The sequence below is a fragment of the Rhineura floridana genome, chromosome 22, assembly GCF_030035675.1.
Source record: "Rhineura floridana isolate rRhiFlo1 chromosome 22, rRhiFlo1.hap2, whole genome shotgun sequence".
NCBI classification, from domain to species: domain Eukaryota; kingdom Metazoa; phylum Chordata; class Lepidosauria; order Squamata; family Rhineuridae; genus Rhineura; species Rhineura floridana.
The window spans coordinates 7,119,651-7,143,188 of NC_084501.1; the positions used below are offsets into that span (position 1 = coordinate 7,119,651).

Below are 23,538 nucleotides of genomic sequence, written 5' to 3' on the forward strand. Positions count from 1 at the left end.
TTGCCCACTGATTTTTTTGAAATGTTTTTCAACATTTAAAAAAATTGCCCTGTCAATGCAAACTGAGTCCATTGTTCTGGCACAACAAGTTGGAAGGGGCCTAGGAATGGCTTGTAAAAGTTGGCAGTTGTGGACAGTAGTGTAGTGGCAAATTCAGAAAAGCAGGCTCCCTTCATGTTAGTCATAGCCATGCTCCCTTCTTCTCCCCCGTTTTTGCTGATGAGTTGAGAATGCAAACCTTGTTAATGTCTTCTCCCACAACAACAAATGTCTCTAGCAGCCAATTAGCATGAAAGCGGAGTATTAGCTACTGAAAAGAGTCTTCTCTGTGGCTGACTCACTCACTCTGAATGGCTCCAGTCAGCAGCAAAGGACAAGGAAGCATGTTAGAAGACTCTTCTCAGTGGCTAACACACCCCCCTTTCATGCTAATTGGCTTGTAGGATGCTGGAGACATAGGAATCCTGTTGGGATCCTGCTCCCAAAAAAGTAAGGGGCCTAAGACCACCCGAGACTCTGGACGACTACACCTGGTTGTGGATCAGGCTGAGGCTAAAGGAGAGGTTTAGACCAGCTCTGTAAGGTAGGCCAGTAGTATTCTACTTCTATAAGAGATTGTGGCTGAAAGGGTAGCTTACAACAACCTTGCAGTGTTTCCCAGGGCTGTCAGACCTCCGACCCCACATTGCTGTGGAATTCTCTCCCCGCAGAGGTGCGCCTGGCACCTTCATTAATTCAGTTTTTGTTACATGCTGAAGACGCACCTCTTTACCCTGGCCCTGTACACTGTAGTCCACTGTTGATATACTCCAATTACAGTTTTTTTGGGCAGGCCGTGCTGACAGTAGCTTTACAACAGCCCTGCAGTGCAGTCCACTATTGACACTGCGGCAGATCAGAAGGGGAGCTGAGGCTGATTTGCTGGGTTTCCAGCCATACATTCCCCATACAAGACACCCTCTAAGGTTGCAGAAAAAGTCAACCTACTAACTTTAGCTCCTCAAATTTCCTTCTTTAAAATTTCTGTTGATTTCTATGGACAACTCTCATTTCCGCCCTGGGGATTTCCCCCCCTCCCTTTTTTTAAATCAAAATCAGAACTGGAAGTGGCAAGTCACGTTTCGTGCCTCTTTTCTTTTTTCTTATCTCTATACTGAGCACTGAGCTCCCTGGTTGCTATGGGAACGGGCGCCATTTTTCCCCGCTTAGCTTCGCCGGGAACTGAACCCTCCCAGCAGGCAGTGCGCATTTGACCGCCGTGACCCAAGATGGCTGCGCCCAGGAAGGCGGAAGAGACGCTTTGAGCGACTGGAAGGTAAGTTGGGTGAGGAATGGCAAAGAGAGTCGGAGAGGATGCTCGTGGGGCAGAAAAGGGGGGGGAGTTGCCTTATACCATGGCAAAGCATTAGTCCATCTAGTCTAGTATTGCCTACACTGACTGGCAGCGGCTGTCCAGGTTTTCAGATGGGTCTTTCGTAGCCCTCCTTGGAGGCGCTGCCGGGGATTGAACTTTCTGCATGCAAATCATATATTCTACCCTTGGACTCTTCCCCCTAACAACAAAGAAAGAAATGAGGATTTAAATAGGGATATTATAGGAAGCTGTCTTGCACAGGATACACCAGGGGACCTGTGGAGCTTCAGATGTTGCTGGATGTGATGTTCCTATATTAATGTATATATGGTAAGTGTTGGTTGTTTAGAAGATATATGGTAAGTAGTGAAAGAGGAGGGGGAGTGAATGGGCAGTAGAATGCTAGATGATTGGCTGAGTGTTTAAAATGGCTGAACGTATAAAAGGAAGAGTGAGAGTGGAATCAGGGGGGAGAAGAGAACTGAGTGGGTTGCTTGGTGGGGTTTAGAGAGTTGTTTGACAGGAGAGAGTGGAGAAGGAGGGAGGTGGAGTTCGGATTAGTATTGAGTAAAACCATATGCTTATGTGCCTTAAGAAGAAACCTTGTTAATCTTGTTAGCTTTGTTATCTGTAATAAATACTTAATTTGGTTTACCAAAGGCCTGATCCTTGGCTGGGGTTTCACAGACCAGAAGGGAGGGTAAGGTAATGACCAAGGCTGAAGGGGAACTGTAACAAAGGGTGGCAGCGGTGAAGAGAATAACAATACCAGTATTCAGAGTCTCTGGGAATACTAGTATTGGGACGTTACTGGTGGTTGCCTAGCAGGGGGATCTGTTGAGATGTGTGCTAGAGCGGGGAGAGAAACCATAAGAGAGAGCGGTCCGGACTGGTGGAGTCCCTGGTGGTGCCTAGTGACAGGCAGTAGCCACGCGCAGGTAGGAACCTGACAGGGAGAGCCAGGGAAGGACGCCTCACACTGGACTACAACTCCCATCATCCCTGACCACTGGCCATACTGGTGGCAGCTGCTGCTGGGAGGTGGAGTCCAACAAACTCTGAAGGGTACCAAGTTGGCTTCCAGATGTTGCTGGACTACAACTCTCATCATTCTTGACTATTGGCCATGTGGGCTGGGAGTTGTAGTCCATCTACATCTGGAAGGTACCAGTTAGCTACTCCTCTGTGGTTTCACAACAGAGTGTTTCTGAGTCTTTCTGTATGATCACGAGTAAAAAAAACTATATGGGTGGACACCACCACAAACATTTTTCTCCTCTTGAAGCCCAGATTCTAGTCTGTGTTTGCGAAGCAGGAATTGGTAGTTGCTCTGGGTTAATTATACCTAAATGTCATTTTACGATAGCTGACCGTTACTTTTACTGTATGGATTTTTTTGTTGTAAATCACTTTGATTTTTTTTTAAATGAAATGGTGATATACAAATATATTTATAAATAAAATAAATAACTGTAGGGAGATAATTTTTCTAGATGTGGTATTGAATAAATTCCCACCTCTGTCCTCAGCATTTCCTGGAACTTTGCCTGGACCCCCAAGTTCCCTAGCTCATCTCAGAAAATGTATCTGGTGGTGAACCCTTTCTTCTCTGAGAGGAATCAATTTGGTTTATAACCTCATCTTCCTGCAGAGTTACCTCTTCTTTGCTCCCATCCCTCCAAAAACCTTAGTCACTAAGCCCAGCAGCCTTACCTACAGCTTCTGCTTTAATCCAACCTATTTCCTTTCACCCACCTATCCCAACTGCCTGTCAGTTTCCTGGTTCTTGTATTTTCCTCAGTAGTTAATCACTGAAATGTGAGGTGATGGGGCTCAAGTGTGATCTGGAAACCTTCCTACAGGTTCTAGGTGTTTGGGAGGTTGTTGTGGTTATTTGATGGTGGGGGAAATGCATTGTATACATCCACAGTGATGTGTTTATCTCTTTTATAACCGTGTGTATTGTGAGGTTGAGTACTAATGCAAATCAAGCTCATCTTCTCTCAGTTATACACTGCATTCTCCGTGGGGTTGAATCTGCCTCCTAACTCTTTCCTTCTCAGATATTCTGTGCATATGTTTCACCTCCCTCTTGTAAGATTACAATTTTCTAGGATCCATTTGTACTAAATTCCTTCCTTATCCATACCCCTCTGCTGGTCCCTCACTTATGGGACTCCCTTCCTAGGGATATGTGACTGATCGCTTGAGAGCCACTTGTTCTAGTTGGCTTTTAGTTAAATATCACTGCTGTTTCAGAATGTTGGTTTTAATCTGCCGGTTTTTAGATTGTTTGGTTATTTCATCATTCCCCAACCTGGAGTCCTCTAGATGTTTCAGATTACAACTCCCGTCATTCCTGACCCTTGGTCACGCTAGCTGTGGCTGTTGGGAGTTGTAGTCCAAAACATTTGGAGGATACAAGGTTGGGGGAGATTGGATTACTTTATGCTGGACTACATATAGTTGTTGTTCCTTAGCTGTGAAATGTGTGTGTGTGTGTGATTTGTATGTGGAATGTTTGTAAGCTTCCCAAGGATGACATTGTCTAGAAATCTTTTTTAATCATCATCATCAACTTCTGCTTTTCCAATCCAGATCTAACCAGGACTTGAATTACCATGTCGAAGATCTCCCGAGCTGCCAAAGCGGTACAAAAGGTGGAGCCTGGAAATGTGATCCGGACAATCATTCGAGCTGGGCAGGCTGTTCCAGGGCCACCCTTAGGGCCTGCCCTTGGGCAGGTATGAATGGGGAGAGGCTTAGGTGAAAGGGAGGTCTGCTGGAATTGGAGTTTGAAGCTAGATGATTGAGGAAATTTCATTTACAAGCTGGCCACACATTTAGGGTATGAGTCAGCTCCTTTAAAAAAAAAGTCTCTGTGTGCTGTTTTCTTCTCTGTATTTGGTTAGGATTCTCATGGGTATTTGTCATAATGAAAGGAACGAAGGTATGGCTAGCTGGTTGGAAAGGGGCAGTTCAATACCAGGGCTCAGATCTGCCTGGCAGCTGCATCCTCTAGCTTGGAAACCCCACTCCCTAATTTTTAGCTTGCATGCATATGCCAGATTTATTCTAAATCTTTTTCCCCCGTTTCCCATACCAGTCCTGTGGCAGTAAGTTCTAAAGATGAGTGATACACTCTGTGTGAGCAGGTCCACTCAGGGCACAGAAGAGCACATCATTGTTAATATATTTTAATATGCATGGAATCAGCAACTAATTTTTGAAACTTGAGACAATCTATAGTCCTACTGTCTAATCCTAGATGTGTGTAGGGGTTGATTGTGGTTAAAAACACTCTTGACATGATTAGAGGCACTCTCTTCTTTATTGCTTCACATGTTCTGGGGCTAACACCCCCCCCAACTCAAATACCACCCTGATCCAGTTGTAGGCAAAACAAGAGGAATCACACCCACGTAGTTTGATTAGTCATTTCGCTAAGCTCCTTTTCTCAGGAAAAGGGACACAGAGATGGTGGTTTCCTTTTAAGAATTGGGCCTTTTCAGTAATTTTGAAAAGAGAAGAGGGAAATGAACTTGGCTACAGGACTGAGAAAAATAAACACCATTTCCTAGGCAGTAGCATTGCCTCTACCAGACTTCCTCTGCAGTACAAAATAGCACATGCTCCAAGAGTTGGTTGCTAAGACGTGCAGCAAAACTAATCCTGCTGATTCTGAACTTGTGGGGTGCAGGTAAACCTCTGAAACAAAGTGGGAACCCTTGACATAAGTGGACTGGAGGTGGCCTGGTAGTTCCTCAGTTCTCTGCATTGGGACCAGTCAGAGCAGCAGCAATGGCCAAGAGGGGCTGGCTTCTTCCCAGGCAGAGGTGAACCAAATATATGTGCTCTGTACTGTGAGGAGAACACAGTGTGGTGAAGCAGAGCATGGTGCTTCCGTCCCTGCTAAGCTTGGATGCCCAAGGGTGCTTCCAGATGTGGACAATTTAGCAGCACCCAGTCGTTGCTATCCTGCTTTTAACCCAGAAGTGGAATAGTCGCTCTGCTTCCAGACCTCTGGAATCCAAGAGTTGTATCCAACTAAGCTGTACTCAGAGTAGACCCAGTGAAATTAATGGTCCTAAGTTAGTCATGTCTAACATTGGATACAACCCCAAATAACATTCTGTAGGCCAGATGATCAGTCCATTTCCCCCCTGTCTCAAATATTATGGGGAGGTAGTTATTTGGACCATGGTGTGTGTGCGTGTAGGGTTAAATACTCCCCCCCCATGCTGTCCTGCTCCAGTGGGAGGTGGGGGGAGGAGAAACAAATATAATTCCTAGAGAGGAGAGACGGACCACTGAGAAGGAATTTTTTAGAGCACAATCTATACAGGTCATTACTGGCTGCATAAGCTGGAACAGCTGCTTGATGGGTCATCTACACCTGAGAAAATGTTTTTGTAAATTGGATTTTCTGTGCTCCGTAAAAGAAAAGGAAGCTGAATAGGGGAACAAGACATTTTGATCACGGTATCATGCAGATGCCCCTAGAAAGTGAGTTGACAAAGCGTGGCTCTCTTGACAGTTAAATGCCCAACCTGGAGGCAACTCCTTCCCTTCCCCAAAGGTCTGCTGTGACACCCTTGGTGATCCACCTGTGGCACTTTTGGCCCTCTGCTCTAGACAGAGCTCAGCGGGCGCACGCAAGAGGCAGGTGAGACTATTTGCCAGGCAGCATCCCAGAAAAGGTATCTCATGGACCGCCCCAGACAGACTTTAGTTGCACGTGATGGCCTGTTCTGAGTCCTCTGGAAGTGGAAGGGCCAGTAGTGGCTGGTGGTGTCCTTAGCGAGGGTTGGGGAGCGTGCCTGCAACACTGGGACCCTTGGCTTTTAGTGTGGCAGTGTCTGTGGAGCTGGCGGCTCGTGGTTTGGATGTGCCACTGGGACTGTTCACCTGTGTCTTGCGGGTGTCCGTAGGGGACTTCGGCTGACGCCCGCGTGTGTCCCTGCGGTTGGTCACCTGTGGTATATCTGTAGGCCCGAGGACACCCACAAGGCTGGTCTGGCATAGCATGTCTGTGGCATGCCTCCCCTGGGTCTCTGTTGCAGCTGCAGAGCTGCTCCCCTGTTGGCTGGGTGCATCTGAGGCCGTGACTGCCTACGGCATCGTGTCCGTGGCCCCTTTCCCCTGCAGCCCGGGTGCTTCTGTGGTGCTGCAGCGCCGCGCAGCACTTCAGGGCAATGGCGAGGAAGTTCTTTCCCATGAAGATGGAGGAGATGCGCTGGTCGTGGCAGAGGAGCAGCAGCCCGCCGCGAATGAAGATGGTGGCCACGTTGACGCTGGCCAGGCTCAGCAGCGGGTAGAGTGTGCCAGGGTGGGCTCCCTGCACCCCCAGCTCATTCAGCGAGACGCAGGGCAGGACCAGCAGGAGGCCGTAGCAGTAGAAGAAGGTCAGGCCCTCGGCCCACAGGGGCAGCACCCGCCGCTGCGGCTCCCACAGGCTGGCCTGAATCTCCAACACGTCCAGCAGGTCCAGGACCACCCAAAAGAGACGCCCACGTAGTTCGTCTTTCTTCCGGAAGCTGGCGGAGGCCTGGGGCACCAGCTCAGTGGCCCCCAGCACCGTGTAAAGGGCAGGGACGCAGACGGAGAGCAGGAGGGTCAGGGTGCGCCGGGCCAGCGGGTCGGGCGCCCTCCCCTCCGTGGCATAGTGCTGGTAGATGAAGTAGAGCTTGATCTCCAGGGCGAAGGCAAAGAGGAACCACAGCACTGTGGCATATCCGCGCTGGGCCGGCCGCACCTCCCCACCGATCCACACTGTTGCGTAGCGCAGCACGAGCAGGAAGAAGAGGTCCCCCGCCAGGGCGAGAGCACCGACGCCCAGGCGGCGAGCCCCGGTGCTCTGCTCCACCAGGTAGACGTCCATCGCCCCCATGGTGCAGACGATGACCACAGCTGCCAGGCAGGCGTGAGGGATGTTGGGGGGCTGCAGCTGCATGGTCCCTTCGTGGGGGTAGAGAGAGAAAGAGGAGAGCATGTGGTGAAGGCTGGGAAACGCAGGGTGGGGAGGCGGGCTGAGGAATCTTCCCTTCCCCTCTCAAGGGAGCTGGGAAGCTGCCTTATACACAGTCCATCTAGCCCAGTATTGCCTACACTGACTGGCAGCAGTGGCCCTCCAGGGTTTCAGGCAGGGTTCTCTCCAGCCCATCCTGGAGATGCCGGGACCTTCTGCATGCCAACCGGATTCTGCGCACGGCTGAGCTATATGGCCCGTCCAAATCTGTGCGTTTGTTCCTGAAAGAACCGTGACTGTGACCCGTCAATATTATTATTCTTTATTAGATTTATATACATCGATAAATATGTTCTCGGTGTCTTGCAAGCGCAGCGATGTTAAAAAAAATACGGCATAACAAATTAACTAAAAGCAATAAAGACATCAAAACACGCGCATGCTTTTGTTACAACAGAGACGGCATGAAACAGCCCGAAATGAAAACAAAAAGCCTAGGTGTGGTTTTTTTTTTTTTTTAAAGGTGTTTGAGAAAGATGATAGAGAAGGTGGCAGGCGAGCCTCTCCTTGGGGAGGCTGTTCCACAGTTTGGGGGGGCAGGGAGCACTTCCGAAATACAAGCAGCGAAAAATGCAAGAGTCGGACAGCCACTTTCACATTTGACTCGTCAGACTCGGAACAAACTGAATTATCACCATGTGTGGAGCGGCCCAGCCACCTATAAACAAAGAAGATTAGGAGAGGCATCCCGACCTCGCCATGCAGCGAATAAAACGTCGGAATGCTCACAACGTGGTTGGTACAACGTGGATGCCGGCTACCTCCTTCCCCTCCAAAGGAGCACCTTGTACCCGGGATGTTTAAAGCCTCCTTCTCAGGCCTCCAGTGTGGACGGAAGGCAAAACTGGCGCCAGGAAAAAAAGACCAGGAAGGTGGAAGGTGTATTGATGGAGAAAAATGAGCATAGCCACTGTCTGATTCCATGCAATCATCTCTGCTGATTTGTCGACAAGGAATCTAAACAAATCTTAAGCCAGCATGGAAGGGGCAGCAGACATCATCGTCTGTCTTTCGGGAGGGAGAGAGTGGAGGAGACAAGCAGTGACAAAATCGGGGCTTTCTTCAGCTGGACTGCTCCTCACAAGAGGGACAACTGTACATTGTGTATCATTTATTTCTTGTAGTATTTTTATATTGTCAACCACCTTGAGTGTCTTGGCAGAAAGGGGGTATATAAATTCAATAAACAAATAATAAAAGGCCATCCCCTTAGTAGCCACCAGCCTTATGCCACTTGGTGGGGGCCCCTGGAGCAGGTTTGCGAAGGCATCTACGGGAGGAAGTGACGTTTCGAGGCTTTTAAGCATCAAGAGGGTCAGACTAGGGCTGTAAGGGCTTTGTGGCTTTGGTGTCACAACCCAGCGGGGGCTCTGGGTGGCCACTGCAACCTACTTACGGCGGGGACGTTGGGCGACGTAAGTTACAAAGAGCAGTGATTGTGGAGGTGTGGGGGGCAGGAAAGACTTGCCTCGCTTCACCTGCTTGGTGGCTGGTGCCAGCCCATGGGAAAAGCCTCTCACGCTTCTCTGCTCAGTTGGACAGCCTAGTTGAGTGTGCCTTCTTCATTCTCTGTCAGCACCCATTGTTGGAAGGCTGGAGCCATCGCCTTTTGTCCTAAGATGGCAGATTCCCGCTCACATCCGGTCCCTGGAAATGCCATCGCTCTGGGCCCAGGAGCCTGGAGGGGCCTGAAAAGACACACCAGTTAAAGCCAGCCTGCATTGTCTTCCCTGGCCCGGCTCCTCCCTAACAGAGCCCAAGTGAAGTTTGCACCTGTGGACCAGAAGTTCCTCTTTCAAACCTTGCTTCTGCCATCAGCTTCCTATGTGACCCGAGGGAAGCCCCTCTCAATCTCTCTCCACCACCACCAGTCTGCAATAATAAATTTTGTTAGTTTTTAAAGGTGCCACAAGACTTCCTGTTTTGGTTTTTGCTGCAACAGGCTAACATGGCCTTTTAGTCCCTCTGGGAAATATGTGGGGGTTGAGAGTAGACACACTGAAATGAACGAACCTAAGTTAGTCATGTCCATTAATTGCAGTGGGTCTATTATGATGAACGTGGGATGCAACCCAAGAACTTTGTGTGAAGAGGCACCTCTCCTTTGCCCTGAATCTATTTCACTGGTGGATTCTGAATATTAGGAGCGAAGGAGGCAAATTCCTCTCTGCTCCCTTTCTCCTCCACTTGGTTCATAGTTTTCTAAACCTCAGGTCACCTTTCTCTTATTTTATTTATTTATTACATTTCTATCCCACCTTTCTTCCAAGGAGCTCGAGGTACGTGGCTCTCTCCCCTCCCCATTTTATCCTCACAACAACCCTGTGAGGTAGGTTTGGCTGAGAGATGGTGACTGGCCCCCAGGTCACACCCACTGAGTTCCTTGGCTGAGTGGAGTTTTGAACCCTGGTCTCCCAGGTCATAGCCCAGCACCCTAACCATGGCACCACACTGGCTCTCAGCCATCTCTTTTCCTCAGCGGAAAAGCCCCAAATGTTGTAACCCTTCCTCCTAGCAGATTAGCTTTCCAGCCCTCTGATCATTTTGGTTGCTCCTTCGTTTTTTCTTTACACCTTTCCCAGCCTCTGTAATACATTTTTAGATGTTTTAAATACTTTTTTATTTATTTTCAGTTGTATTGTTTTATCACTGGTGCATTTGCTGCCTTGGGCCCCTTTGGGAGGAAGGGTGAGATATAAATTTAATAAATAAAGATGAAAGCAAATATCCTATTTGACATAGAGTGACCGCAAGTGCACTCAGTATTCCCCATTCGGCTGCACCATAGATTTCTTCCAAAGCATTGCAGCGCTATCAGTCTTACTTTCCTGATAATCGCAACCACATCATTTTCATCTTCCAGTCCTATAATGAATTAACATGTATGAATTATTATTAATGAATCCCACCTTAATCTTACTGTCCCTGCAATGTGCATGTGAAGAAAGCTTGTGTGTGTGTGTGTGTGTAGATTTTGTGGTGAGCGCCTTCAGCAGACTTAAATTTGAGCCAGCGCTCAAGTCTGGAACAGCTACAGTTGCAGTCAAGGGAAGACTGTCTCTGACCATATGCAGAGTATGCGTTTAGGGATCTGAATTAGATGACGGGGGGATGTTTCCAGGTCAGAAGACATAGCATCCAGGCAGCTTGAGTGCCCTTCTCCCTCCCCAGCACCACTTTTAGGGATTTGACTTGGGCCTACGCCTCTTCCCCACAGTTTTAAAACTGTCCATGCAGGTACTTACAGCCCTGCAGCTTCTTAACGTGAACTATCTTAAGCTAATTATTGGCACAAACGCACAGCAACCAAGTAGATCTCTCCGATCAACAAAGCTAGAGCTCTCAGGAAAAAACTTCCACCAGTCCATCCACCACAACCCCAAGGTCTTCCCAGATCAGTTCAGACCCTGTCAGAGTGATTATGATGTTGGGATTACTTGACCCAATGTGCACCCCTTTACACACTTAGCCTGAACTTCCTCTCCTGCTTTGGGGGCCAGTTTGGGGAGATCCTTTTTGGAGCCATTTCGCATGAGATTTCCTCCCCTCCACCTACCTGGAACAATGTGGGTGCCCCTTTGCAAACTTTAACCACACCTGACTCCAGATCATTTATGATCCTGTCTGGGGTTGTAGTTGTGGATTGCCTGCATCAGTAAGGGGCTGGACTAGGTGGCCTTTGAGGCCTCTGAACTCTGCGAGGGAGCCAAAGCCCACACCAGAGGGAAAGCCACTCTGTACATGCTCAGAGGCGCTCTTCATATATCCTCAGGTGCATACTGGACAGAATCGGGATGCGGGGGGGGGGAGAGGACAGCTTCTTCCCCAGTTCTGAGTGGAATTTTCCCAAGGAGTTGGAAACCATAGAGAGATGTCCTGATACCTGATTCCCCCCCCTCTTTTAGTTGTAAAAAGAGGAGGAAACCACATAAAGTTGGTGTGTGTTTGTCTCTCTGTGTGGGTGCGTGCATTTTGTTTTATATTGGAGGGATCTCCATTTTCTAGATTGGGGGGAGGAGTGATGGGGGAGGGAGCTCTTTTCTGGACAAGTGAGTGGGGGGTGGCAGTCTGCTTGACTCTGTTCCCATTCAGCCCCCCCTTTCTTGCTGGAGGGGGAGGGGGAGCGGAGTCGCTTCCCATTCAGATCCTCCCCTCCCCCCCACTCTACAGCTGTTTCTTATGCCAAAGATGAAAGCACACAGGATTTCCTGGTCCCGTCCCCTCCCCAACTGCTTGTGTGTGTGTGTGCAATGTCTGGCGCATCCTCCCCCCCTTCCCATACCTGCAGGGATCGGCAGCAGTGCGTGCTTCTCCCTCTCCCGATGTGTCTGCTCAGAGCAAGGCAGTGCTATGGCGGGTGGGGGCTGGACGGCTGCCGATGCTCCCTCTAGGAGGAGGGTCCCTCTGTGTGTCTCCACGCCCCCACCCCAGTCTTCCGCTCAAGAAGTGGGCAGGATGGAGAATTTAAAAACACACATACACAAAACACCCCTCATTTTACCCTTGCCGCAATTCAGGGTGTGTGGTTTTTTTCCTGTCCGTGGCAAGAAGGAGGGAAGATTTTGGCTTGAACGTCTGTCTCCCAAGGGCTTCAGTTTGAGCCTGTGCTCAAGTCTGGCATGGGAGAAAGATGCAAAGAGTTTTTATTTATTTATCCCTCCAGGATTTGGCCAGTAGTTTTATAAGAGCCAGCTGGATCCGGCCAGTGGCCCATGTAGTCCAGCGTCTTATTCTCACAGTGGCCGGCCAGATGCCTCAATGGGAGTCCTGCAAGGAGGACCGGAGCGCAAGGGCACTCTCCCCTCCTGCACCTTCTGGCAACTGGTTTTCAAAAGCCTGCTGCCTTCGACTGTGGAGGCAGAGCATGGCCATCATGGCAAGTAGCCACTGATGGCCTTATCTTCCATGAATGTGTCTAACCCTCTTTAAAAGCCATTCAAGTTGGTGGCCGTTACAATAACTTGTGGCAGTGAATTCCGTAGTTTAACTATGCTCTGTGCGAAGAAGGACTTTCTTTTGTCTGTCCTGAATCTTCCAACATTCCGCTTCATTGGATGTTGACGAGTTCTGGCATTACGAGAGAGGGAGAAAAACTTTTCTGTATCCACTCTGTCTATGCCACGCATCATTTTATGGAAATGGACTGCCTTCAAGTCGATCCTGATTAATGGCTGCCCTGTGAATAGGGTGTTCATGGTAAGCGGTATTCAGAGGGGGTTTACCATTGCCTCCCTCTGAGGCTAGTCCTCCCCAGCTTGCTAGGGCCTGCTCAGCTTGCCACAGCTGCACAAGCCAGCCCCTTCCTTGTCCGCAACTGCCAGCTGGGGGGCAACTGGGCTCCTTGGGACTATGCCGCTTGCCCACGGCTGCACAGGTGGCAGGGCACGTAACCCCTGAGCCGCTGTCTGTGGGGGTGATCTTTAGCTGGCCCTTGACACCCAGGAGGCACGAGCGGGGATTTGAATTCACAGACTCTGGACTCCCAGCCAGGCTCTCCTTACACTTCTGTCATATCATCTCTGACTCTCCATTTCTCTAAAGTAAAAAGCCCCCAATGCTGCAACTTTTCCTGATTGGGGAATTGCTCCATCCCCTTGATCTTTCTGTTTGCCCTTTTCTGTAACTTTTCCAACTCTACAATAACTTTTTTGAGGTGAGGCAACCAGAACTGTACACAGTATTCCAAATGCGGCTGCACTGGAGATGTGTATAACAACATTATATCAGCTGTCATGAAGGGGTTTTTTTCACTGCTGCTTTTTACTTACAATATGTGAAAGTGTTGCTTTAAAATTGTTACATAATTTTGTTCTGTGAGCTTTTGGGAAGAAAGGGCAAGGTACAAATTTGAATTTATTTATTTATTATTTGATTTATATCCCTTCCTTCCAGCAGGAGCCCATTTAACTATAATATATTGATCAGCCTCCCCTGGGCAAGAGGTTTGAAAACCTCATCCAATTTCACTGTCACTGCATAGTACAATTTTATCCTCCCAAGAACCCTGTGAGGTAGGTTAGGCTGAGAGACAGTGACTGGCCCAAGGTTACCCAGTGCACTTCGTGGCTGAGTGGGGATTTGAACTCTGGTCTCCCAGGTCATAGTCCGACACCCTAACCATAATGCCACACTGGCTCTCAACCACCTCTTTTTCTCAAATAAACAAAACCCCTAATGTTTGATTAGAAAAATGCAACAAAGCACTATCCACAATTTACTGTGGAAGAAGTGACTGGTCAAAACCAAGACGGGAGGTTTAAAAGTGACAGGTGGAAATTGCCAGGAAGCAGATTTCAGCTATGCATATCACTAACTGTTACAGGAGTCGAACAGACTGCCTCGAGACATGGAGGGCTCTCTTTCACTGGAGGTATTTAAGCCGAAGGTGGATGGCCACCTCCCAGGGATGCTGTAGTTGCATCCTGCCTTGCGTTGAGCAAAGGAGTTGGACTAGATGGTCTCTACAGTTCCTCCTAACGCTCAATTTGTGTGCTTCTCCCTTCTGTCCCCCTCCAGAGAGGCATCCCCATTGGGCAATTTTGCAAGGATTTCAACGAGCGGACGAAGGACATCAAGGAAGGCATCCCGCTTCCGACACGCATCATTGTACAGGTGAGAACAGAATCCATTTACTTAACTATTGAAGCAGGGCTGGAGCCATGCTGGGGGCGGCCATCTGCTCTTAGACATTTAGTGCCTGTGCCTCGGAGTTCAAATACATCTTTGCACTGCCGGATGAAAAGAATTCCCAGTAGGCAGCCTTAAGCCGAGAAGCTGCCTTATACCAACTCTGATCCTTGGTGCGGGCTGTACTGACTGGCCGTGACTCTCTCTCAAAGCACGTGTTCCACCCTTCAGTTATGTCCAGAGCTTGGAAAGTTCATTTTTCGAAGGAACTAGTTTATGTTCAACATGTCCAAACAGGAACTAGTTCAAGTTCACCTTGGCCCCTTAACAATAATAATAATAATAATAATAATAAAATTTTATTTCTAGGCCGCCTATCTGGCCGAATTAACGGCCACTCTAGGCGGCGTACATAGACTAAAATATAACATAGAGTAAAATATAACATACAATACAAAACAACAATAAATATACTCAATCCAAACCTACCCCCATCATACAAAAATTTAAACTAAATTAGACAGAGGTCTCGAATGCCTGCCTAAAAAGCCATGTTTTCAGTTCTCGGCGGAAGCCTGTCAGGGAGGGGGCATGGCGGAGATCATAAGGCAGAGAGTTCCAGAGGGTGGGGGCCACAATTGAAAATGCCCTCTCTCTGGTCCGCACCAGCTTAGCTGTTTTGACTGGTGGGACCGAGAGAAGGTCTTGGGAGGCTGATCTCGTTTGGCGGCCTATCTGGTGATGCTGAAGGCGTTCCTTTAGATAAACTGGACCAAAACTGTGTAGGGCTTTAAAGGTTAAAACCAACACCTTGAATTGGGCCCAGTAAACAACTGGTAGCCAGTGCAGATCTTTAAGTACTGGAGTGATATGGTCTCGGCGGCGGCTGTTCTTGATCAGACGTGCCACCGCGTTCTGTACCAGCTGTAATTTCCGGACCGTCTTCAAGGGTAGCCCCACGTAGAGCGCATTACAATAGTCTAAGCGAGAGGAGACCAGGGCATGTACCACCCGTGGGAGCAGATGGACAGGGAGGTAGGGTCGCAGCCTTTGTATCAAATGTAATTGATACCAAGCTGACCGGCTCACCGCCACGACCTGAGCCTCCATGGACAGCTGGGAATCAAGAACAACACCGAGGCTGCGAACCTGGTCCTTCAGGGGCAATCTTACCCCATTCAACACCAGGTCAAAATCACCCAACTTCCTCCTATCTCCCACAAGCAGTACCTCGGTCTTGTTGGGGTTCAGCTTCAGCCTGTTTCCTCCCATCCATTCACTTACGGCCTCCAGGCACTTGGAAATGGTATCCACAGCCATCTCTGGTGAGGACTTAAATGAGAGATAGAGCTGAGTGTCATCCGCATATTGGTGGCACTGCAGCCCAAATCTCCTGATGATGCCCCCCAGCGGCTTTGTATAGATGTTGAATAGCATGGGAGAGAGGATAGAACCCTGTGGCACACCACAATTGAGAGGCCAAGGGTCTGAAACCTCATCTCCCAATGCCACCCGCTGGTGCCTATCAGAGAGATAGGAATGGAACCACTGTAAAACAGTGCCTCCTATTCCCATTCCCCTCAGGCGATCCAGGAGGATACCGTGGTCAACGGTATCAAAAGCCGCTGAGAGGTCCAGGAGGACGAGGAATGTATGTTCACCTCTGTCCAACGCCCTCCTCAAATCATCCACCAGAGCGACCAAGGCTGTTTCAGTTCCATGTCCAGTCCTGAAGCCTGACTGGAATGGATCCAAATAATCCGCTTCATCCAAGTGTGTCTGTAACTGAGTAGCCACCACTCGCTCGATCACCTTGCCCAAGAATGGTAAATTGGAAATTGGGCGAAAGTTGTTCAACTCTTGGGGATCCAAGGAGGACTTTTTCAGAATGGGCTTTATTATTGCCTCCTTGAGGGCTAATGGCATTGCACCCTCTTCCAAGGAAGCATTCACCACTGCCTTGATCCCTTTGCTCAATTTCTCTTTGCAGCTCACAATGAGCCATGTAGGGCAAGGGTCAAGCAAGCACATGGTTGGCCTCACATTAGAGAGCACCTTGTCCACTTCCTCAGAGGGAAGGGGCTGAAACCGATCCCACCGGACCGGAATGCAATTGGCCAGCTCTGGCCCACTACCTGTGTCCACGGCGTACGGAATCGTGCTCTTCAAGCGCTCGATTTTATCAGCAAAGTGCTTGGCAAATTTGTCACAGGAGGCTTTAGAATGTTCCAAGGGTTCCTGTGCAACCGGACCGACCAGGCTTCGGACCACTTGGAACAATCTCCTGGGACAACACTCTGCAGACGCAATGGAGGCAGCAAAGAATTCTCTCTTCGTTGCCTTTGTTGCCACTTGATAGGCAGCTATTGCTGCTCTAACAAGTGTCCGATCGCCGTCAGAATGAGATTTCCGCCACCGGCGCTCTAGTCGTCTCACCTCCTGCCTCAGGCCCCATAAGCGTGGTGTATACCAGGGTGCAATCTGAGTTCTATTCAGTGGGAGAGGACATTTTGGAGCCACCCAGTCTATTGTCCTGGTGATCTCCCTATTCCACTCCGTCACCAGGGTTTCGACTGGGCGACTTTCTGACGGCTCCACATCTCCCAGCGCATTCAGGAATCCTTTTGGCTCCATCAGGCGTCTGGGGTGGACCATCTTAATGGGTCCCTTACCCCTGCGGAGGGTATGTGGCAGTGAGAAGTCCATGTTCACCAGATAGTGATCTGACCATGACACGGGGTTCAGAGAAACAGCCCCCATTTTCAGAGCACTTCCTTCCCCTCCCGAGACAAACACAAGGTCGAGAGCATGACCGGCTACATGGGTGGGTCCAAAATTACAAAGGTGCAGTTCCCAGGAAGTCATGGTTTCCATGAAATCCCGAGGAGCTCCTATGAGAGCAGCCTCGGCATGCAGGTTAAAATCCCCCAAGACTAAGAGGTCAGGGGAGAGAACCCGCATGCTCGAGACGACCTCGAGCGCCTCGGTCAGGGAGTCATTTGTGTAGCGGGGTGGGCGGTACACAAGAAGAATCCCTAGACTGCCCTTAGGTCCCAACCTCCAGTACATGCAGTCAACAAACTTGGTCTCATGGAGAGGGAGTCTGGCAAAACTCAAGGACTCCCGATAAATAACTGCCACTCCCCCTCCCCGCTGTTTGTGTTCAGTTCACAGGTCATTTAAATGATCCTCACTAAATTTGCATTCAGAATGTATAAGTATAAGATATATTTATGAAGAAAATATCAAAACACACACACGCACAGCGGAAGGTGAATTGTTCCCCCCCCCAACAATTAACTTTAAGATTAAAAGCCCAAAGTGTCTAAAGAGTAAAGAATAACAAACTAAAAACTAAAGAGTAACAAACATATGTAAGAGAATGAACTTGAAGTAGAAATTGTTCTGCCCCAAAACAAACTTAATTCACGTTCGGTTCTCCTGGCATTTATGAGAACTACTTTCTGGTGTTGTTCAGAGATTTTTCAACAGTGAACTTTGTTAAACTGAACTAGTTCATTCCAAGCACTGGTTATGGCCCTTGCATTCAAAATACTTCCAGTCCTCATGGTTTTAAATACAGGGCCCATTTAAATATCACAATAGAAAACTGCCTTTTACCAAGAAAAAGCATTTGTTCATCTAGTTCTACCTCTCCACGAGTGCCTAGGAAGCTGCCTTATACTGAGTCAGACCACTGGTCCATCTAGCACTCTTGGAGGGGCTTTGATTTTTACCAAGCACTCGCTCCTCAGTAAGTTGTGGATAGTGCTTTCTTGCATTTTTCTTTTTTTTTCAATTAATTTTTATTCAAATTTTCAAACTTTCTTGCATTTTTCTAATCAATTGTTTGATGTTTGCTACTCCTTAGGGTTAGATCGAAGGCTGTGTGTTCCTGCGCAGTAAGAAGCTACCAGCCTCCTAAATACATATCGCTGTATGGAGATATCCCCCTCCACCAACATACCTGCCTGTTTACATCAGGGGCAGGCTCCTTTTTTGAGCCTTAGAGCCACGTTCTCTTCTGGTCAGCCTTCTGGGGGCCACATGCCCGTGGTGGGCCAGGCCAGAGCCAAAAGTGGGCCGGAGAAATGATACAGTTTTTACCTTTGTACCTTAGGGTCATTTCTACACAGGCTCACACACCCGGCTCTACCCTCCGTGCAGGCAAACCAAGAGCATTAAGGACACATCCAGCCAGGGAAAAATGGTCAGCATGTCAAGCAGGGCCAATGAAGAAGAGGGGTATGGTTGGGGAGAGTTGTTCCAAGGGCCACATGTGAAGGGCCACATTCAGTCCCCAGCCCTCCAGTTCCCCGCCTCTGGTTTCATAATTACAGCACCCTATTATTAACGTTTTTTGCACCTTTGCAGGAGATCTGTACTCTCCATTCCCCTGCACTCTCTTGTTATTTTATTTTATTTTTGCAGCCTGACCGGACGTACGAGCTCGAGATCAACAAGCCCACGACCACCTATTTCCTGCGGTCGGCGGCTGGGATAGAGAAAGGAGCGTCCAATCCCGGTGAGCGGTGTGGCCAGGGAGGGCAACTGACGGGTAGGGTGGGGGACCAGGGCAAAGGGCTGGGCGAGGCTGGCAGAAAGGAACGGTCGGCGCGCTGGAGAGAGAAGAAAAATGGAGCTGCCTGAAATCCGACGCCTTTTGCGCTGGCGGGCTTCAGGATTGGGAATGGGTTTCCCAGCCCTTTGTAGCGGCTCAGACCACTGTTGCCAAGCGGGGGCTGCAGCTCAGCAGCAGAGCATCTGCGTTGCATGCGGAAGATCCAAAGTTCAATCCTTGGCCGCTCCAAGTAGGGCTGGGAGACATCCCTGTTTGAAATCCTGGAAAGCTGCTGACAGTCTGCGTAGACAGCACTGAGCTGGATGGGCCAATGGTCTGACTCAACGTAAGGTAGCGTCCCGTGTTCCTGTAAATAGCCGTGGGTTGTATACAGCGAAGTCCTACGCAGAATGGAGCTGTCGAAATTAATAGACCTAAGTTAAACATGTCCGTTAACCTCAGTGGGTCTACTCTGAGGAGGACTAGCGTTGAATACCAGCCTAGCGTATTGATTATTATGGTATAAACTTTTGTGGACCATTCATGCATCTGGTGAAATGGGCTGTGGAAATGGACTGCCTTCAAGTCAATTCCGACTTATGGTGACCCCATGAACAAGGTGTTCATGGTAAGCGGTATTCAGAGGTGGTTTCCCATTGCCTCCCTCTGAGGCTGAGGCAGTGACTGGCCCAAGGTCACCCAGTGAGCTTCATGGCTGGGTGGGGATTCAAACCCAGGTCGGAGTCCAACACAAAAATCTGCCCCAATTTTTTTTTAAAGGTGGTAGCCCCCTTTAATGCACTGCAAGACTCTGTTGTTGCTTTTGCTGCAGCAGGCATAACACAGCTACCCCTCTTGAAGTTATCACAATTGATTATATTCAACTAACTTTTACTCAGAGTAGACCCACTGACATCCATGACTAACTTCATCCATTAGGTCCAGTGTGCTGTAGTGGTTAGAGTGTCAGACCAGGGTTCTAATCTCCGCTTAGCCATGAAGCTCACTGGGTGACCTTGGGCCAGTCACTCTCTCTTAGCCTAGTCTACCTCACAGGGTTGCTGTGAGGATGCAATTGGGAGGGGAAGAACCATGTTTGTAGGGTACCTCAAGCTCCTTGGAGGGAAAGAGGGATATATATATAAATAAATTTCAATAGGTCTACTCTGACTCTGGACTCTGAGTAAAAGTTAGTTGCGTATAACCCTGTGTATGTTATATTAGAACAGTTGCAGAATTTGGGGGTTCAAATGGATCTGTTTCTCTTGCTTGCTTGCTCTCTCAAGCACATACATGCTCACATGCACATGAATAAAAATGTAAGTTTGTTTTTTTTATTTTATTTAACAAAATTTATATACCTCTGCAAAGAACATGAAAATTATCACTGAAACAGTTAAAAACAAGTAATTTAAAAACATTTTTAAAACAATTAAAACAGCAATAGGCTAAACAGATAAAAACACATCAACATCTACGTGTCAAGTTGTTGAATGCATTGAGGTGTGTTGGGATCTGATCTTCCCAGAGAGAGCTGCTGTTGGAGACACGGCAGTCTCAAGAAGCTTCTTGAGAAAGCAGTGAGTGATTCCTGCCCACTCCTCCCCGGGCTTTAATCCAGGCGGCTCTTCCTGGCTTTAACGTTGTCTCTGTGCTGCGCAGGGCACGAGGTGTCTGGAATGCTGACTCTGAAACACTTGTATGAAATCGCCGTGGTGAAGTCTCAAGACCCGTGTTTTGTGCTCCGTGACATGCCACTGGAGAAGGTCATCAGGTCGCTCATGGGGAGCGCCCGGACGCTGGGCATCAAGGTGGTGAAAGAGTAAGTGTCTGGGGCCCACGTGAGTCTTTGATTGGGGGGGGACACACAGGGACAGGGGGAGGGAATCAGCGAGCCAGTGGACAAGTAGACCCTGGCCGCAGTTTGCACATAATGAGAAGCCAGACTTTCCAGATTGTTGTGGTTTAGCAGGCATGAGTGGTGTGCTGATGCATGTTGCCTGATCGCTCCCACTTCGCTCCTCCCCTGGCGCGAGCAGGACTAACAAACTAGGAAGCCTCAGTTCCCCATTCTGTCCAAACCAGGGGTCATGCTTTCTTGCTTCCTTAACAGCTCAAGACCAGTTTACCTCATATACACTGATTAGATTGCTTTGGTCTACAAAACTTGCATTTTTACAAGTGCCGCATAATAACCATTCTGTATTTAGGAGCATTCGATCCTTCAGTGTGGCAGCACCTGTGCTTTGAAACTCCGTGCCTGTTGACATTAGGCAGGTGCCCTTGCTGTGTTGTTTTGTTAATATTATATTTAGAATATTATAATGTAATATTATAATATAATAATAATATTATAATACAATATTAGCTTTTCTGTAATGGTTGCTGGATCAATAAACATATTTTCAAAAAATATCCCACCTTTGTTCCAAGGAGCTTAGGGTGGTGTACATGGTTCTCCCCCCCCTTCCTCTTTTTATCCTCACAACCACCCTGTGAGGTAGGACACCTGCTGAAAACTCTTTTGTTTCGCCAAGTCTTCCCAGTAATATAATTTAGTTACCTATATTTGTTTTTTAAAGTTTTATATTGATCTTATCTGTGTATATAATGGTGATGGTTTTATGTCTATTTGTTTTATAATTGGCTTGTGGATTTTAGCTGTGTGTGGTCTATTATTAGGTTATACCGGTTGGAGATCTATTTGATTAAGCAGTGTTTAAATATGTTAAATAAATGAATAAATAACAAGTCACAATCTGCCAACAACAAGCGATCAGGTTGGCTAACGTTCATTCAGAAAGTCTGGCTTATCATTATGTGTGAACGCAGCCTCTCTTTCTTTCATTCTTTCTTTTTTTGGGGGGGGGGAGAAAGAGTATTCTGGGGAACAGAAACATTGAAACTCTGTGACCCAAGCCTTGGTCTCTAGGTGCCATCGTAAGGAAAGGTGGTAGGTGGAATCAGGGATGCTACTGGCATTCTTAGTGGCAGAGGGATATGTGTTGGGGGGGAGGGAATTGGAAAAGGCTGGGTGGGCTTGACAAGGAGGAAGTGGTTGCAGTTATCTTCCCCTCCTCCCCCCGCCAGTCTTAACGCAGAGGAATATGGCGCCTTCCTGAAGCAGCGCGAAGAGTTCCTGGCAGCCCAGGCCGAAGCAAAAGAAGCCGAACTGGCAGCGGCAGGGAAGAAGAAATGAGCCCGTCTGCTTTGGTGCTCTGGGATTCAGATTTTTGGAGTGCTTAGAGTGCGAGTGACGCCAGCTTCTCTCCTGTCCCCATCCCCTGTGCACTTGGGAAGTTGATGTCTGCCCAGAGACCAGTTTGGTGAAGTCTTGCTGAAGAAAGAGGGGGAGGAAGAAGAGAAGGTTTCTGTCCAGGGCTTGTCTAACACTGTCATTTCCGCTGCATTTATTGTCAGTCCCTTTTCAGTAAAACAAACAAAAAAATTCTCTTGAGTGTATAATTGTCTCTATATGTGCGTGCGGCGTGCTTATGTTTCCGTTACCTAGATCTTTTTTAATTCATTTTTAATGAGTATACATTCATTTAAAAAGTACCAATAACATTGGACGTTAAAAACAAGTTGATATAAACTTTATCAAAATATAAATAAAACTAGCAGTTCAAAAACAAATATACATCATAAAATAAAACTGTGTGTTAAAATCTATATGTCTGGATAGGCTGGGTGAGAGTTTTTAAGCAGGCGGAGAAAACGAGACAGCGCAGGTGCCTGCCTAACATCAATGGGGAGGAGTTCCAGAGAGAGTTGTGCCGCCACACCGAAAGGCTGATTCCTTGCAAGCACAGAGAACACATTATGTGGGACTTGTAAAAGTGCCAGCTCCGCAGATCAAAGTAATCAAGTGGACCCATATAGGATTGTGTCTAGCTGAGTCCTACTCAGAGTAGACCCACTGAAACAATGAATCTTAGGTAGTCGATAAGTCTACTCTGAGTAGGACTAGCATCCGATACAGCGCGTAGATCTTGTCATTCAAGAAGCTGAAGAAAGGCACTGAAGTTTACATCTTTCCATTCACTGGTGGAGCAGCAGTTCTGTTGGATCCTTGGGATTTTGATCTCGCTTCTCTCGGCATACTAACAAAAACAAAAGATCCGTGAATCAGAAGGAAAACTGAATCATAAAGACAAATAATAGTAAATGCGAGTTAAAATGGAATTTAAGTGTACTAAAACCACCACACCACCAAATGCTCATAGGGACATCAAAAGCTGCCTTATGCCAGGTCAGACTGTCTGCTCTGACTCCGAGTGGCTCTTCAGGGTCTCAGGCAGAGAAAAGGCTTTTCTCATTACCTGCTACTTGATCAACTGGAAATACCTGCAATGGAAACTGGGACAACCTTCGGCATGTCGTAAGAGCAGTGGCGACTGTTGGCTGCGATGTGAGTGAGGCAGTGAATCTGCCCCTCGGACAGCTCCTTGAAAGTTTGGACTAAACCCTGGAGCGGATTCATGACCCCGAGATCGGAGCTGCCGGTCTCCACTGCGTAGGAGGCGACACGACAGAAGCGTATAAAACGACGCTCGGTGTGCATAGAGGAAAGTTTTTCTGATAACATTAGAACTTGGGGTCATCCAGCGAAGCTGAATGTTGGAAGATACAGGGCAGACAAAAGAAAGTCCTTCACGCAGCACAGAGCTAAACTATGGAATTCCCACAAGAAGAATTGTTGACCACCAACTTGGATAGCCTCAACAGACAATTGGACAAATTCAGGAAGGATAATGCTACCAGCGGCTACTAGTCACAATGGCTACGTTCTGCCTCCACAGTTGGAGGCAGTATGCTTCTGGATGCCAGTTGCTGACAACAGCAGGAGGGGAGAGTACTCTTGCATTCCTGCTTGTGGGCTTCCCACTGAGACATCTGTTTGGCCACTGAGAACAGGAAGCTGGACTAGATGGGCCACTGGCTGCTCTACTACTGAGCTGCAGTCCC

General features: G+C 48.2%; 2 protein-coding genes across 3 annotated transcripts; one reads left to right on the forward strand and one right to left on the reverse strand.

The window, feature by feature from the left end:
* Positions 1–1,207: 1,207 nt before the first annotated feature.
* Positions 1,208–22,021, forward strand: MRPL11 (mitochondrial ribosomal protein L11). 2 transcript variants are annotated; one of them, XM_061606417.1, is made up of 6 exons: positions 1,208–1,315; positions 3,953–4,098; positions 13,899–13,994; positions 18,441–18,534; positions 20,233–20,392; positions 21,661–22,021. In XM_061606417.1, the coding sequence occupies exons 2-6, from the start codon at positions 3,976–3,978 to the stop codon at positions 21,767–21,769; spliced, it is 582 nt and encodes a 193-aa protein (XP_061462401.1). In that variant the 5' UTR covers positions 1,208–1,315; positions 3,953–3,975; the 3' UTR covers positions 21,770–22,021. The 2 variants fall into 2 exon arrangements, with proteins under 2 accessions (XP_061462401.1, XP_061462402.1); XM_061606418.1 differs by lacking the exon at positions 1,208–1,315 and adding an exon at positions 1,586–1,684.
* LOC133374995 (transmembrane protein 121-like) lies at positions 4,679–11,750 on the reverse strand. Its single transcript, XM_061606416.1, has 4 exons — positions 11,665–11,750; positions 9,156–9,254; positions 8,851–9,070; positions 4,679–7,312 (listed from the first exon to the last, which is right to left on the reverse strand). The coding sequence occupies exon 4, from the start codon at positions 7,305–7,307 to the stop codon at positions 6,060–6,062; it is 1,248 nt and encodes a 415-aa protein (XP_061462400.1). The 5' UTR covers positions 7,308–7,312; positions 8,851–9,070; positions 9,156–9,254; positions 11,665–11,750; the 3' UTR covers positions 4,679–6,059.
* Positions 22,022–23,538: the final 1,517 nt, after the last annotated feature.